Raw genomic sequence first — 18,146 nt, 5'->3', positions numbered from 1 at the left:
AATATTTATTATAAGAATAATAAACTAAATGCTTCATTTTTTAAATAAATACAGCCGTATTCCTTTATCTAATTTCCTGTATCTGAATTCTTGTTACAGTTAGTGGTTTTTAATACCCATCAATCTATCTAAATTGAATAATCTCAGTATAGACTCCTCAGAAGTTTGAATCCTAATTGTAGGATCCTTATCAATACCAATTTCAATGGGACAGACATAACTCAGAAGACAAACAGATTTATGTTACTAAATTATTACAAAAGTTGCTTCTAGCCCTTGATATAATAATATCAATTAAATTAAATTATCCACAACTGTGAGGCAGATAATAGTGAGGGCTTATCAGACCAAATGATGGGCACAAACGCTCAGAGATCAAAGTGAAAAAAAAAGTAATAAACACAAAAGGTTACTACATAAGTATGAAAACGAAAACCCAAAATGCATTTCGGACTATTTCCTAACAGAAAACAGTCCCTCATCAGTTGGTGTTAGTTAAAGATAATGCCATAATAGAATTATACAAGGTAACAGTCAACTTAAAACTAAGCTTAAAGTTATACAATGTATAAGTTGAGGACACCACTGTAATGGTATGAGTAGTTACATGAATGACTCAAAATGCATAACTCTAGCATAAACAAATAAAAGAAATCTGTCTTTTGAGATATACCTGTTCCATTGAAATTAGTATTAATAAATATCTTACACAACATTTTACCTTAAAATATTTTTAATTTTTACATATAAAAATTACCAATACAGCAACTTAAAATTTTGTACAAAAGTTTTAAAAATGTAATATTTTTAAAAATTATTACAGATTTAAACTACTACACAAATGTTGTTACTTAATAAGTCATTAACATTGAAAAGTAAGTTTATTTTATTTATTATTGTAGGATTCAGAATTATGACATCTGGAGTTACATAGCACTTTAGTTTTCTTACACAATCAAATCTTTCTAACACATCTTTTATTACAGTTACATTCAATTGAAGTTTCAGCCTACTTGGATCTGTGTTTTGTTTGTTTTTCTAAACTTATTGATTTATATTATCAATATTTATATAATTTTGATTTTGGACATAAAGATCATCAATGATTTCTTTCTTTGTGCTAGTTTTGTCAAATTCAAATATAAGCACTAACATAAAAGTTAATCATTATGGTCAAGTAATAGAGTGTCTGAGATATAATATCAAATATTTCAGTAAAATATTTGACAATGATGGATAAAAATATAATGGAATCTAGAAACTTCTGTCAGTATGAATTGATTACATTTTTTTGTACTCTGCCAAAAATCTTTCAGATTAACTACGGTTTATCCATGAAGATTAAGACAATATGTAAATTGCCCAATATATTAAAGCTGAACTTAAAATTGCTTATTATAAACTGGACAAAGCTTAGAATTGGAAACTTAAGCTTTGCTAATTAGCTTTAGGCAATCTTGGTTTTTCTGAGCAGATGTTAAATTTGCTGTGACACTGGGTTTTGACTGTAAAGTATAACCTGGGTGGGAAATAAATTCTAGAAGTTGCAAACATGATCCAATTAAAATAATATTAGTTTAATTATATCTTGTTTATATCATTTGGTTTGTGGTAAAATTGGCTTCATTATATGTCATTTTGCTTAATGTCTTAATTTCCAAGAACTTATTGATGACACCATTAAGTGAAGACTTGCTATACTTATGTTACATACAAGTTCTACCTGTAACAATTATCTATATAATTTCACTATTCCTAGAGATAGTTGAATAATAATTAGTTCTTGCCTTGATTTTATCACATGCTGTTTTCTTTCTTATTGTATTTCTAGTTTTTTAAGTTTTGGGATTTTCATAAATGTTTGTTCTTGTGAATTATTAGGCAGCTTTTTAGAAGTGTATGAAAAACACACAAATTGGTAATCTATGCGTTGTTTTCATTTAAATATCTGTGGTGATACTGTTGAATTGTATTCAACTATAGACTTTATCATAAATATTAATATGAAAAACTACTTAAATTATCAGTTTTAGTGTTTTATGTACATTTAAAATTTGACTTAATGATTCAGTAAAAGTTATATTCTGAATTATTTTTTCTTTTATTAAATGTGAAAAAAAATAATTTTGACATGATTTAAAATTTAGTGTATATTGAATGCATATAGATTTAAAGTTCGATTTTTTTAATTTTGATATGTTTAATGCCTAATGTTTTCGTATAAATTACAGATTTCAAATAAAGGAGTTTCGGGTCTACATCTTGATTATGTATTATGTAATCAACTGGATATAACTGCTATTGAAAATATGCAGATTGTTTGCACAAGTTGTAAAGCTAAAGAAAAAGCAGTTGCTCGTTGCACAGATTGTGCAACATTTCTGTGTTCAAATTGTGTTACAGCTCATCAGTACATGCGCTGTTTTGAAAATCACAAGGTAATAGCCATTATTAATAATACAGTTTTACTTTGTATTATATTTTATTTTAAAGTTTTAAAGATCTTAACCCTTTGAAGCAGATGATATGTGGATGTTCCATTTCTTTAAAATTAAATCTTATTATAATTATTAACTATATAGACTTGTTTTTGGATAAAATATAAAAGTATGGTTACTATTTTATAACATTTATTTTATAAATATTTTTTTTTATTACAATTGTATAACAGCATTAAGTTTGAAAAAGTTTTCTGAAAAATATTTTCTTGGTTTAATTTTTTTTAAATAACTAAACTGAGTTTTTCTGTAGTAATAGTTGTGAAAGTTGTTATTTTTAGAGTTGGGACAATCCCAGCAGGTTCGTTTTACTTGAAATATTGATATGCAGGATTATTTATCACTCCAAAAATACATACAAAGTAACATATGTAAATACATATTGCATATTTCACTAATTTTGAAGTTTTGTAGGATTCATGATAAAATAAATATGTAATGTGCATCTAATATTAAACATTCAATTTAAAATACTTTCAAAGTGTCTGTAATTTATAAATCTTTTCTTTTAATTGAAGTTTATTAAATTATATCCTAAGTTAATATTTAATGAGAAAATGGCTTTAAATTAGTAAATCAACATACAATTTATGATTTTAATATTTTATTATTATAAATACAGGCTGTGTTCAAAAAGATTTAGGAATGGGCATGTAAAATAAAAAAATTATCAAAGATAATATAATTTTTCTAATTTACATTGGTCACTTTTGTACATTTACATGATAGTATTCAAAGAACTAGCTCACATGTGTTTATGTAATAGATTTCATTTTTATAAAAAAATAATAATAATTTAGTATAACATCTTTTACACACGTCATAAAGATATGAAAGAACAAAGAATTATGAATTTACTCTTGAAGGATAAACAATTAATCAACAGTTTTAACTTAACATCTTAGGGCAATTACACAAAACAATCTTTCTGAAACAACCTGAAAATGGAGATAGAAAAATTAGATACTTTATCATATCAATGCTAGGCTACCTACAACCAGTAACAATCATTACTTGGTGAAAAGTAGAAAATCATTAAGGCCTACAACTAGTGATGGGACAATACCAAAATTTCTCTTGATTCTGATTCTGCTGAAAACTCCCAATTCCTATACAATTCTTGATTTCAATTCTTTTGAATACTTTCTAAGTTTGTTATATAAATTCAGAAAAATTAATGATTTACATTATGAGAATGGTACATTCAGTAATTAATAAACATCAAGCTTAAGAATAAAAAATGATTGGGAAATCCAGAATGAATCTTTTGAAAGAAACCAAAAATTCTCTATTTATATTTGGATATGCATACTTTTATTGTGTACTACAAAATGAACTTTTAATCTTATTTCAAATAAAGTTAGTTCTTGAACACTACCCTCAAAGAAATTACAGCTAATGATTATGATTAAAAATTGCAGCCTGGCATTGTGACATCATCACAGTGCCAGGCTGCAATTTTTAATATATGCTCTCCACTTTAAATTAATAGTGTACATTATAATTTTCCTGTTAGCAATAAAGTTGTGCTGGTCATCTATCTAACTTCTTTCAGGGTCAAATACTTGTATTGATATAATGTGACTTCTGGTTTGCATCAGAAGTTCATGTATAGTTCTCCTGCCCTTAAGCTTTCCATATCCGGTTTCATCTTTCATGTATCTTACTCTGTTCTTGAGATTAAGGAAATACAGATGGACGGACAGCAGTGGGAATTTATAGTTGTACAATTTTTTCAAATTGCAGCTCATAAAGCCTAAAAAATAAACCTAAAAAATTTAATATTGAAAAAGTAAGATTGGGGTAACTCCATTATGAAGTAACAGCTATCCACACAGTTTCCTTTCTCCATATAATTATCTACATCATTCATGCATGCAAGAAAATGCTTGATCAAGCATGACGGTGACTTTTCTCTCCCAAAACAGGTTGTGTTAAATACTACAGAACTATCCCAGCATGGCATCTCATCTCTCCTTAAATGGGGACAGTTAATATTGATCAAATGCACTCTCTCCATCAGGCTGCCTATACGAAATAAAGAAGTTTGCCATGGCAAACATTGTCACATGTATGGGTTGCGGTGCACTCTGCTTTTTCAACACGAATCTTTTCAATAAACTGATACTTAATTGTTAATATCATAATTTAAAAATGCTTTAATTTTCAACTGAAACAAATAATGGATTTACTTATTAAATGTGGAAGAATAATTTTAAGAATCAGAAATCATGATGAGATTTGCTTGATTTTGATTCCTGAAAAATGTTTGATTTTTCTGATTCTGATTCCAATTAATCATTCCATCACTACTTATAACAGTCCTTTCTGGAACAAAAGCAATGTTTTGAAGAACAATATATAAAATTCTCATTATATCTGATATTAGCTTCTATGTGAGAACTATGCTGTTTATATTTAATGAAAATGTATTTCATTATCAGGATCTGTATTTCATTAATTTTGTAAGTATAAACAGTTAATAAAATGTGTGTTCTAGTGAAAACCTAATTTATATACACCAATAACTCAGTAAAGTATACCAAGCAATATAATGTCACCAAAGCATATTAATATTAATTGTAGTCTCAAGAAAATATTCATGAAATAAATTTAACATATTTTTTAAAATAATTTTTGTCATTAACTTGATCATTATCAATTCAAGCATTGCTGAGTTTACCATTATAGAATTGCTGTCATAATAAAGTTAACTATGACCAGTTTTCTATATATTGAGCCATCATTTTTTATAAATTTTTTGAACTTGATTCTTCTATTAGCAAACTTTAATTACAGAAAGCAAAACTGCAATCATTGTGCTAAGTCTCTCAGTCCAGTGATATGTTCTAAATGATGAAACATTCCAAATATGTTTCACATAAGTTCAGTTTTTACTTGATTTTTGTCAGTGATGTAAAGTCTTCCTAATGTCTAACTAAACAAAGTGCATCAAAACTAAAGCAAAAGGAAATAATAACAAAAATACAAAAAAAAATTCAGATTCCATCCTTATATTACTATCACAACTTGAATTTTTTACAGATGTGGTCTGAATATATTTATAACACAGTAAAACTCATTAATTCTAAAATCAAAGGACCAAAAAACAAGACTGAATTATTTGGGTTTGAACTTTTTTGAATCAAATTTTTTTTTGTAATTCTTGAAGAAAATTATGACATTATCTTATATAATTTCATCTGTTCTGTTACAAATGCATTAATATTACTAGTTATTACTTACAAGGAGAGGGTCAAATGTTCAGGTCTCTGATTTGAACAAAACTTGGTGAGCATGTAGGTATAAACACACACAGCTCTTTGTCCAAATAATAGGACCCACTTCTCAAGTATTTCCAAAAAACAGGCCTATGAAAATTGAGTGTTTAGCTTATAAGTCTGGAAGTTTTGCATCTCTTTGGATGATGATAGCCAAGTGGATAAAGTGCTAGGCACTGGAGTTACACAATATAGGTTCCAATCTTTACAATATATTTAATCAACTTTGGAATTATTAAAACAATAGAGTTTTGCAGAAAATGTCCTGAATAATTAAATGACAGATTTCTTCCATAAAAGTAAAAAAATTATTGTCATTGGTGATGCTGTACAATGCCGAAATGATCTTGAACAGATGCCCACTCAACAATGTATAATTGGTAAAACTGAAACCAAAAATGCCACTTGGGCATGGAGACTTTTCTTATAAACATGTAATATGATGGAAGATTTCAAATTATGCAATTTTTTTTCAGGTTGTGGGAGTAGCTTTTAATTTAATTGTATGCTTACTTCAAATTATTCAAACTAAAATATATGCCAAATTCTGTTCTCTTGGCCATGGAGTAGACTTGACTTTGAATTACGTGAGACTTTAAATTATCCAATATCAAAATAACAAGGTTTTACTGTACTAGGATTATTCAGTCTGAGTATTGCCTTGGATACTAAAGAACATCATTCATTGTACTAAGAATTGGATATAAGAGAGTTTGAATATTAGGTTATAGCTGTATTTATCTTTTGTGCATAATACATTTTCAAATTTTATTGAAACATAACCCTTTTGTTTTTAACTGAAGAAATAACAATTTTTCTAAAATAACAATAATATACATAATATATTATGCTGTATTATTTATTCTATCAATATTTATAAAATAATCTTCTAACACCTTAATTTAGTAACTTCACAAATTATAATTGATTTATGATGTTTCTGTGTTTTTTTAAATATTGGAGAAAGTTTTTTTGAAGATTTTGTTTGTGTTAGTTGTATTTACCATTATTAAAAGACAGTTTTTCATTGATCAGAATTATCCCTTTTTTGAATTTGGGTTTTTGTAAGTTAATAAAAAGATATTGTGGAATTTATCATAAGAAGAAAGTATTTAATATTTTAGTGAAATTAACTTTCTCAGCATTAGGATTTATTTTTGTATGTCAAGATATTTTCAAATAATTTATTAATTCTAAAGTTAAAAAATAATTTTTTTTTAAATATAAATTCTTTCTACAGTTGCATGATCTTTTTAAGCAGAAATATTTAGGTAATTACTTTTTGTCATTTTTCTTACTCTTTATTTAAAAATTTCTCCAGATTTTAAAACATGGTATGTCATGATTACCTTATTGGTTACATCAGTTTTGTTATAACATGCCTTTAGCCCAAATTTTGTTTCTCTGCTACACATATTTTACATTTAAAATATAGCATAAACATTTATGAACAGAGAAAATTATTACTACATTTTTAATCCATAAAAACATTAAGTAATACTAAATACAATTGAATTGGAACCAAATCAGTAACTATTTAATGAAAAAATGATATGATAACTACAATAAAATATTTCCTGAATTAAAAATTATGCTTGCTTTTGGTTAAGAAAAATTAAAAAAATGCAATATTTTTGTGTGTGTATATGGTTGCATACATTTTTCTGGAAACATTGTTATGCAGCTAAATTGATATATAATTTATTATATTAATATAAATAAATATCCGAAGACAGAGACAAAGTCCACCCAAAAGGGACCACCATTTATTAACTTCATGTTCCAGACTGCACTTATTCTTGGTGACTGACCTTTCTGTTTAGATTACTGGCTGCCAAAAAAACTAAAAAGTCCTTTTAAGAAACAAAAAAAATATATCCATTTAAAAATACAAAAATTTTTAAAAAGGAACTGGTGACATAGGGATGTCTTCATGGTTTCCATCTATACCTTCTTGGGGGTGTTTCATCTTTTTATCTATGAGGAAATGGGCTCTGGAAAATGTAGATTGTAAAAGCTGCCGCCTGGTGACGATACTTTATAAACTTTAATTTGTAGATTTTTGTCTGATGGTAATTATATTATAAATAAATATCTGAAGACAAAGTCTGCTAAATTATTATATTAATAATTTAACTGAATAAAGTTTATAATTTACTAAATGTAAACTTTTTGAATGTCCTGTATTGCTTTGTACTGATACATATGTCTTTGTACCTGTTATTAGAAAATGTAAATATGATGATTTCTTGATTTATACATGATTAAATTATGCAAATTTAAAATAAATTGTGGTAAATATATTTAAAGAAAATGCCATATGAGAACAGAATGGGACCATTTGCTCATTTTGTTTCATTTGTGTGCTTGCTATCATGTATTTTGTAATGTAATGTTTCAGTAGGAGTAACTTAGCTAAGTTACTCCCGAAGTTACTCACATTTTTTTTAATGCTTATTTACATTTCACGTGAATTTAAATTGCATGGTAATCCCAAATCCTTATATAATCCTTCTCTAAAATGTAATCTTTATATAAATTAACCTATTGGATGTTTAAATCCTTTTCGGTTGCCTGTGACGCCATATTGAATTTTTGTTGATGTTAAGCCTAATGAAAATTACACATTTTTGAAAAGAATAATTGTGGCTATAGTATCATCCAAAATTATTTTATTTATTTATCACAAACAAAATAGATATACGGTAAAACCCTGCTTAATACTGCCTTGCTTAACACTGATTCGATATAATGCGGTCTGCTTGAAGCCTAAAAAAAAGCTCAAAATTTACACCAATTTAAATTATTGCGGCATTTCATTGATTTGTATCTAATATGATTGTTTTATGAATATGATTCCAGTAACCAATCAGCAAAAGATGGCAAAAAGGTGTACTTTCTTTAAATTTATGTTTGTTTGGTGCAATTTAAAAAAAATATAACAACATGGATGCCATAGGCCATATCGGCTTTGCTTGGCAAGAATTAACTGATAAATGCACGAACGAAGTGTGGAAGAAGTTATGGCTTAAGATATGAAGATATCCATGAATTCTCAACGAGAAGAGCCTATCACTGTATTGTTAGGTTGACCAAACTCAATCTAATTGATACAGCAGGACTAGGAGATGTAGACAAGCAGGATATTGAGGAGTTTCAGCAGACTTCTGGTGAGAGCTTTACTAACGATGACCTTCAAGAACTGGCTGAACATGGAATTCTTGTGGAACTGGAAATAGAATTTTGAAAACTAACCCAAAAAATTTCTCTACAGATTTTCCTTAGTAAAAGTTTGGTAACGAAAGATGCAATCTTTGCTTTTGAAAGGATTGCTTTTGCAATCCTTTCAAAAGCAAAGATTGCATCCAAAACAAGGTGTTTTGGATGCAATCTTCTGCTACTGACATATACTTAAGGAAAGAAAAAAAGTGACAAATGAAACTTCACGACTTTATTGCAAAAAAACAAGAATTTCAAAAAATTTCAGGACTTTCATCACAAAAAATGAACTTTAAATTTTTGTGTGTGTATGTTTATGTGTTATTTAACATATGTCATTAAAATAAAAATTTACTTTAAATTAAAGTAAAATTTATTTATTTTTGGTCGCGTGTTTCCTTATCCGTATTTACTGTGTGTTAAAATGACCTTGTTTAATGCTATTTTGCTTAGCGCTTTGTATTTCTAGGAATGCATCCCCGTGTTAAGCGGGGTCTTACCGTGTTAATAAATCTAATAACCAAAAAATTATATTTTAAAAGTTATTTTTAATATAAAAATTATAATGACTAATGACATCTAGTTTCAAAAATGTTCCGATGCTACAACAAGATATCTTGGGTCAACTGGTTGAGGTCAGAGGTCACGACCTCAGATATCTCGGGAATAACACAGGATAGGTTAAGAAATCATTATATGCTAAGAAAATTATGTGATTTAGGTTCATAAATTTTTAATTTTATTAAAAGTTAGTTTGAATTTCAAATTCTTATTTTGGAATTTGAAAACTCGTGCACTTTTAAATTTGAAATTACAATTACATCTGTAAACTTAAAAGTGTATTATCAATTTAGGTAGTATCCTTTGAAGACATGAAATCATCCAGTGATGGGATTGCAATTCATAAACCAATAACATGTTCAGCACATTCAGGTGAATCACTGAAGTATTACTGCCATACTTGTGAGGTAAATTATTTTTAGTATTTTTATTTATGATGTATACATTAATATTGGTGGGGAATATTATTTTTGAGAGTAATCAATTTGGAGATTTTTTCTACAATATAATTCAATGTAACTTAGGTTCTTATTTTCATTATAATTTTAAATTATCAAATATTAGATTTTTTTTTATTATAAATTTAAGATAGTCATTATCTTCATAAAATATAAATACAGTGAATACAAAATTATAATAATTCTAAACTTAGAATTTAAAACTAAATTATTTTTAAAAATAGAATTAATGAAATGTCTNTTAAATCGTTTGATTTTTTGTATGTTTTTTAATTGGTTGATGATTGATTCTATCAACTAATTTGTCGATTGTTTGATTGTATTAACTTGATTCTTTAGATATCGAAAATTAAATAAAGAACATTATGTTAATTTAAGCGTACAGAAACGTTGCTGTTGTTCCAGCAAAGATCTTATTTTCACTTTACCGAGTGCCTAGTAGGTAATTTGCAGATTACCTAGATAATCTGCACATTACCTAGGTAATTTGAGAAACAGAACAATTTTAGCAACTTTAGCGGATCACGCTAGTTAATCTGCAGATTAGCTAGGTAATCTGCAGATTAACAAGTTTCCGAGCTTTAGCGGTAACATATACATCAACTCGCGGTTTCTTGTAAACTCTCTCTCTCTCGATCGTTATTCGATAGCCTAGAGCTATGTATTTTTTCTTTTTGAATTAAATCGGTTATTTTAGTTGTTAATCTTGTATCCGAGTGAATCACTTCCGATCCGTCTCTCAACCCTCCTCCATCCCGAATCCGATCGCCCGCGTACGTAACCACTCGCGCAAATTCTAAAGTTGCGGTTTCTGTGTCTATCCCGAAGACACAGTGGTGTCAGTCCTGACGAGGCACAAAGAAGTGTCGACCCTCTGGTCACAATTATATATTAACTTATTACGTCATCCGCCTTATATAAATGAAACGTGATGTTAATTACAGATAAATTAGCCCAGATGTTTTAAAAATTCAATTTATGTTTGCGGTGTTTAATATTTGTATAAGGAAACAGCCACAATCAATACACGTATTTAAACGCAATAATTAAAGCTCCAAAGTAATTGTCATGATTGAAACCATGATACTTCGAAATTAAAAAAAATATTCCAGTATCGAAGGAAAAGATGTTTTAAATGGTTTTAATGGGATACGGTAACGCAATATGTGGCGATCTACCAAAAGGATACCTCCATGGAGAACTCAACTGTAAGAAACTGGCCCTATTTAAGTTAGGCACGTGAAGAAACATGTGGCGCATCATGTTTCCCGCCCGGATAACTCCACGTGGCCAACCCATTTATGAGACACCAACCCACAATTGTGAGGCTGCCGAAGGGATGATTAAAAAAAAAAAAAAAAAAAGAATAATTTTAACTCGTTAGTTTTAAGAAATTTTAAGAATTTTTTTAGACATTTTATTTTAAAGATTAATGGTTTCCAATATTAGAATGAGTCTTGAAGTAACATTAAGTAAAGACGACAATGCACTTTCATATGCTTGGCGCTATGTATATGAAGAACAAGAAATCGCTGATGCTACGTCGCACGTGCATTGGTTGAATTTATTTTAAAAACTCAACGTTTCTTCAAGAATTGTTCTAATATTGGAAACCAGTTTTTTCTTGTAACCCGAAGCAGACCTCAAGTGAGGCCAAAAACATTTGTTTTACGAAGTTTAAGCAGTACCGGACACTAAAGATTAAATGAATGAGTACGTGATCTAACGATGATTAAACAAACAATTATCAAATGATATATTAGTTAAAAAAAAATTGTTTTCTTGATTTATACAGCACTTATTTCTGGAATTACCAAACAGATTTTATAAATATCTGGCAAAAATTCTTTGTGTAAAAAAAAAAAATTTGTCAACTTTATAACATTCTGTCCACAGGAGAGCTGTTAAGCATTTGTTAGCATTACCATAAATAGGTAAAAACATGTTTGAATCTATAGTATTTTCCAGAATAAGGATGGATTGATGGGCTGGATCTTGAGTGCATATCACTCTGTTGTCATTGCTAAGCAATGTTCAAAAGAATAATGATTGAATTTTCACAATAACTTCAAAATTTAAACATTTTTAATATTGTGGTATTTGATGCATTTTTGATTTTTACTTTTCTGGCTGTTATAACAAAAATTATTGTAATCATGTTAAAATTGGCTCTCTGGATATTTAATATCTCATAACGGGGGTAAAAATTAGGAAATAAAATTGTGTGTGGTATACAAGGCACATTGATGCTATTAAATTTTGGAATATGGAACTCGGGGTTGGGGAGGTAGAATGGGGAACAATCCTGTTCTACCCTCTACTGTTTTACTATTATATCTCAAGTTTGGGCACTAAGAAGCACAAAATTATCATTTTGTTCAGGACTATTAGAATAATGATCATAGCCCATCAATAATATAATATATAATTCCTGAATGGGTCTGTTACATCTTTATGATAGTCTAGAGATACTGAGAAAAGGTCTGAGTGTTTATGTTTAACACTTGTTATACTCCAACTGCAATAGTGACAATGCCTTGACTCACTTTAATGCAAGAGAGAGTACATATTGAATGTCTCATACAGCTGTTTCTGTGAAAATATTTGATTAATAACAGAGTGATTATTCATGCATTTTCTACCACCAGGGTACCTCATTCTGCTAATTTTAATTTGTGTGAGACTTAAAGAGTTTGGTTTATTAATAAGGACATGTTGCAAATTTGAGAAGCTTTAAACCATACTATATGTGAGAAGCATTGTAGAAGATCAGTTATAATTGGTCATTGCAAGTATTGCTCACCATCATCAGATTTTAAACCTGTTTCACAATCGCTCTTTGCTATATGAAAACAAGTAGATGTAGATCTACATTGCAATCACAACTTTTCTACTTTGGCAATCATATCATAAGTATGTAAAGTCACATGGATCAGTTTCTGCAACCAGTTTGAGGGCAGATTTTCATCTTCAAGTCATGATTGAAATCTAGCAGATTGCAAACATTCCAGGCAATCTGAGGACAGTAAAATCATTGAACATTCTAGCTGCCATTTCCTCTGTTGATGTTAACTGATCAGTAAACTACACATTTTAACCAATAGAGACATTTTTAAGGAATCTGTAAGGAAAGTTGGTGAAACAAAAGCAGAAACTAAAAACTCTTCGTGAATTATATGGACATTTCTATGAAAAGATTGCTTTTTGAATTATGTAGATTTCTTCGCCTACTTGATGATTGTGAAACAGGCTTTACACCTTGGAGACCAAACTGAATAGTACAGTCGACCCCCTATAATTACGATTCCTATAAAACTACGAAAAAATATACGTATTTTGGAAATGTTGAGTCGGATTAGTGTAGAATCGATTAATTTTATGGAAGAAAACCTTTCAATCAGCCGTAGTCCGTAAACTTGACACGTGTCGGGCTTTGATTGGAACGACTTGTAAGAAATCGGATTCCTAATAAATTGGAACGTATCTATATCTTATAGGGGGGTCGACTGTATATCCTTATTGCTAAGGTTTCTGTACAAGAGTGTTTTGTAAAAATAACATGTTTGTTGCATGCAGCCATGTGAGTTTTTTTGTTTTTGTTTCTAATGGAAATGTTTTCTTTGTGTCCTGAAATTTCACCTGATTTGGTTGCATTTAAATTGCTAAATATCTCTATGAATGGTATTTTAATTATGAGTACTCAGTACTTTTGACTAAATTAAAATTAATCTCAGTTTGTTTTGATTTGCTCTTATAGTATTGTTGATTATCAATCATAAAGGGAAATGTGATTGGAGAAGACCATCTCCACTGCATCCTGTATACTATTTAGGTATCTTTATCTTTATTTATTCCCGATACCGCCAGAGCATAATCGGATTAAATACAGAGATATATCAAAGAACAGGTAAATACATACATAATAACAGAGAGATAACATATAAACAGTATGACAATAGAGAAGTATGAACAGATGGTGAGATGACCGATACAAGTCAACTGATATGATACATAACTTGAGAGTAGAATAACATGTACAGTAGTATAAAATAGACAATACTAATAGTAATAATAAAAATTACACAGATCTATGTTGCAGCAGAATATGTACAATAATGTGCAGGGAGCAAATGAAGATAGTACCCAATGACAGACATGACCAACTTAATGAATGATGGAGCGTATGTGATACTTATGAATCAATTTTTTTAATGCTTTGTAGGTGTCACTATTCTTAAGGACAGGAAGTTCATAAGGCCAATTAATACCCCTCTGGCTAAGAGCAAGGGCAAGCTCATGTCTAGCATCCTCAGTCATTGGACACATCTATGTATAGTGCTCAACCCCATCAAGGCAATTACAGATGGTACAGTTGTCTGTTGCAGATTTGCCAAACCTCTGCAAGTAGGCCCCGAATCTCCCATGCCCAGTGAAGAATTGGGTGGTTTCAAAGTTCGGACTAACCCAGTGGTGAAAAAGTGGTCATGAATAGATGGAAAAAACTTCATGGCAAGGCCATTCCATCTCTGCTGCCAGAGATCCAAGCTGTAGTTCCAATGTTGAAGCTTAAGAAAAGAGGCAGGTAGCACTGAATACTTGAAAGGGTCAGAGGTACTGATTGTTGCAGCCTTCCTGGCAAGTAGAGCTGCATGTTCATTACCTAGGACACCCTGATGACCTCTCACCCATTCGAGGGAATAGGGGTTCTGAGCACAAGGTATATGATTTAGAACCTTCCTAACCAGAGGGTGAAGGTTGTTGGGATTCCTAAGTATGTTGATTGCTGAAGCACTATCAAAGCAAATTGTAACTCTACTTCCAGTAAGATTGGCTTCACACCGTTAACAGCCATGTAAATGGCACAGAGTTCTGCCTGGAATATAGAGCAGTCAAGATGAAGAGTGCCACTATTTAGATAATACCACTGCCATAAAGGGTGACATTAGTTGTTGGAAACTACTGCTCTAGTGTTTTAAAAGAAAATTTGCTGTTTATCTAAAACATGCTGCTTTAAACAAATCTCAAATCTCTTCAAACCATGTGGCCAACTTATATTTTGTATCATAGAATTTTATAGTATTTCATAGTTTTTGTTAGTCTTGTTTTAAATATTGTTAGGCAATATTTAACCTATAAGTTGTTACATGTAGTTCAATTAAATAATAATAAATCATGATAGAGAATATTTTATAATAGGTTCCCAACTCTTTTGCTTACCAAACCTTTTTAAAGTCAGATATAATTTGCTAANCTGTATTATTTATTCTATCAATATTTATAAAATAATCTTCTAACACCTTAATTTAGTAACTTCAGAAATTATAATTGATTTATGATGTTTCTGTGTTTTTTTAAATATTGGAGAAAGTTTTTTTGAAGATTTTGTTTGTGTTAGTTGTATTTACCATTATTAAAAGACAGTTTTTCATTGATCAGAATTATCCCTTTTTTGAATTTGGGTTTTTGTAAGTTAATAAAAAGATATTGTGGAATTTATCATAAGAAGAAAGTATTTAATATTTTAGTGAAATTAACTTTCTCAGCATTAGGATTTATTTTTGTATGTCAAGATATTTTCAAATAATTTATTAATTCTAAAGTTAAAAAATAATTTTTTTTTAAATATAAATTCTTTCTACAGTTGCATGATCTTTTTAAGCAGAAATATTTAGGTAATTACTTTTTGTCATTTTTCTTACTCTTTATTTAAAAATTTCTCCAGATTTTAAAACATGGTATGTCATGATTACCTTATTGGTTACATCAGTTTTGTTATAACATGCCTTTAGCCCAAATTTTGTTTCTCTGCTACACATATTTTACATTTAAAATATAGCATAAACATTTATGAACAGAGAAAATTATTACTACATTTTTAATCCATAAAAACATTAAGTAATACTAAATACAATTGAATTGGAACCAAATCAGTAACTATTTAATGAAAAAATGATATGATAACTACAATAAAATATTTCCTGAATTAAAAATTATGCTTGCTTTTGGTTAAGAAAAATTAAAAAAATGCAATATTTTTGTGTGTGTATATGGTTGCATACATTTTTCTGGAAACATTGTTATGCAGCTAAATTGATATATAATTTATTATATTAATATAAATAAATATCCGAAGACAGAGACAAAGTCCACCCAAAAGGGACCACCATTTATTAACTTCATGTTCCAGACTGCACTTATTCTTGGTGACTGACCTTTCTGTTTAGATTACTGGCTGCCAAAAAAACTAAAAAGTCCTTTTAAGAAACAAAAAAAATATATCCATTTAAAAATACAAAAATTTTTAAAAAGGAACTGGTGACATAGGGATGTCTTCATGGTTTCCATCTATACCTTCTTGGGGGTGTTTCATCTTTTTATCTATGAGGAAATGGGCTCTGGAAAATGTAGATTGTAAAAGCTGCCGCCTGGTGACGATACTTTATAAACTTTAATTTGTAGATTTTTGTCTGATGGTAATTATATTATAAATAAATATCTGAAGACAAAGTCTGCTAAATTATTATATTAATAATTTAACTGAATAAAGTTTATAATTTACTAAATGTAAACTTTTTGAATGTCCTGTATTGCTTTGTACTGATACATATGTCTTTGTACCTGTTATTAGAAAATGTAAATATGATGATTTCTTGATTTATACATGATTAAATTATGCAAATTTAAAATAAATTGTGGTAAATATATTTAAAGAAAATGCCATATGAGAACAGAATGGGACCATTTGCTCATTTTGTTTCATTTGTGTGCTTGCTATCATGTATTTTGTAATGTAATGTTTCAGTAGGAGTAACTTAGCTAAGTTACTCCCGAAGTTACTCACATTTTTTTTAATGCTTATTTACATTTCACGTGAATTTAAATTGCATGGTAATCCCAAATCCTTATATAATCCTTCTCTAAAATGTAATCTTTATATAAATTAACCTATTGGATGTTTAAATCCTTTTCGGTTGCCTGTGACGCCATATTGAATTTTTGTTGATGTTAAGCCTAATGAAAATTACACATTTTTGAAAAGAATAATTGTGGCTATAGTATCATCCAAAATTATTTTATTTATTTATCACAAACAAAATAGATATACGGTAAAACCCTGCTTAATACTGCCTTGCTTAACACTGATTCGATATAATGCGGTCTGCTTGAAGCCTAAAAAAAAGCTCAAAATTTACACCAATTTAAATTATTGCGGCATTTCATTGATTTGTATCTAATATGATTGTTTTATGAATATGATTCCAGTAACCAATCAGCAAAAGATGGCAAAAAGGTGTACTTTCTTTAAATTTATGTTTGTTTGGTGCAATTTAAAAAAAATATAACAACATGGATGCCATAGGCCATATCGGCTTTGCTTGGCAAGAATTAACTGATAAATGCACGAACGAAGTGTGGAAGAAGTTATGGCTTAAGATATGAAGATATCCATGAATTCTCAACGAGAAGAGCCTATCACTGTATTGTTAGGTTGACCAAACTCAATCTAATTGATACAGCAGGACTAGGAGATGTAGACAAGCAGGATATTGAGGAGTTTCAGCAGACTTCTGGTGAGAGCTTTACTAACGATGACCTTCAAGAACTGGCTGAACATGGAATTCTTGTGGAACTGGAAATAGAATTTTGAAAACTAACCCAAAAAATTTCTCTACAGATTTTCCTTAGTAAAAGTTTGGTAACGAAAGATGCAATCTTTGCTTTTGAAAGGATTGCTTTTGCAATCCTTTCAAAAGCAAAGATTGCATCCAAAACAAGGTGTTTTGGATGCAATCTTCTGCTACTGACATATACTTAAGGAAAGAAAAAAAGTGACAAATGAAACTTCACGACTTTATTGCAAAAAAACAAGAATTTCAAAAAATTTCAGGACTTTCATCACAAAAAATGAACTTTAAATTTTTGTGTGTGTATGTTTATGTGTTATTTAACATATGTCATTAAAATAAAAATTTACTTTAAATTAAAGTAAAATTTATTTATTTTTGGTCGCGTGTTTCCTTATCCGTATTTACTGTGTGTTAAAATGACCTTGTTTAATGCTATTTTGCTTAGCGCTTTGTATTTCTAGGAATGCATCCCCGTGTTAAGCGGGGTCTTACTGTAATGTT

The 18,146-nt window shown here is 29.2% G+C and overlaps 1 protein-coding gene across 2 annotated transcripts in view; it reads left to right on the top strand.

The window, feature by feature from the left end:
- The window catches only part of LOC111623010 (brain tumor protein-like), a 106,833-nt gene that overhangs the window by 44,541 nt on the left and 44,146 nt on the right, over nt 1-18,146 (top strand). Inside the window, exons 1-2 of one of the 2 annotated variants that reach the window (XM_023365490.1) lie at nt 2,196-2,438; nt 9,853-9,966. The exons of the other annotated variant lie outside the window; for it this stretch is intronic. Of the exons in view, the coding sequence (XP_023221258.1) occupies nt 2,211-2,438; nt 9,853-9,966 (342 nt within the window). The 5' untranslated portion in view covers nt 2,196-2,210. Of the gene's footprint in view, nt 1-2,195; nt 2,439-9,852; nt 9,967-18,146 lie in introns of those variants that run through there. 2 annotated transcript variants of the gene reach the window in all.

This window comes from Centruroides sculpturatus, unplaced genomic scaffold, assembly GCF_000671375.1.
Source record: "Centruroides sculpturatus isolate CEXI.00-Female unplaced genomic scaffold, Cexi_2.0 scaffold343, whole genome shotgun sequence".
NCBI classification, from domain to species: Eukaryota; Metazoa; Arthropoda; class Arachnida; order Scorpiones; family Buthidae; genus Centruroides; species Centruroides sculpturatus.
Note: the sequence above shows the minus strand (reverse complement) of the source record. Positions and strands in the feature narration are given on the sequence as shown.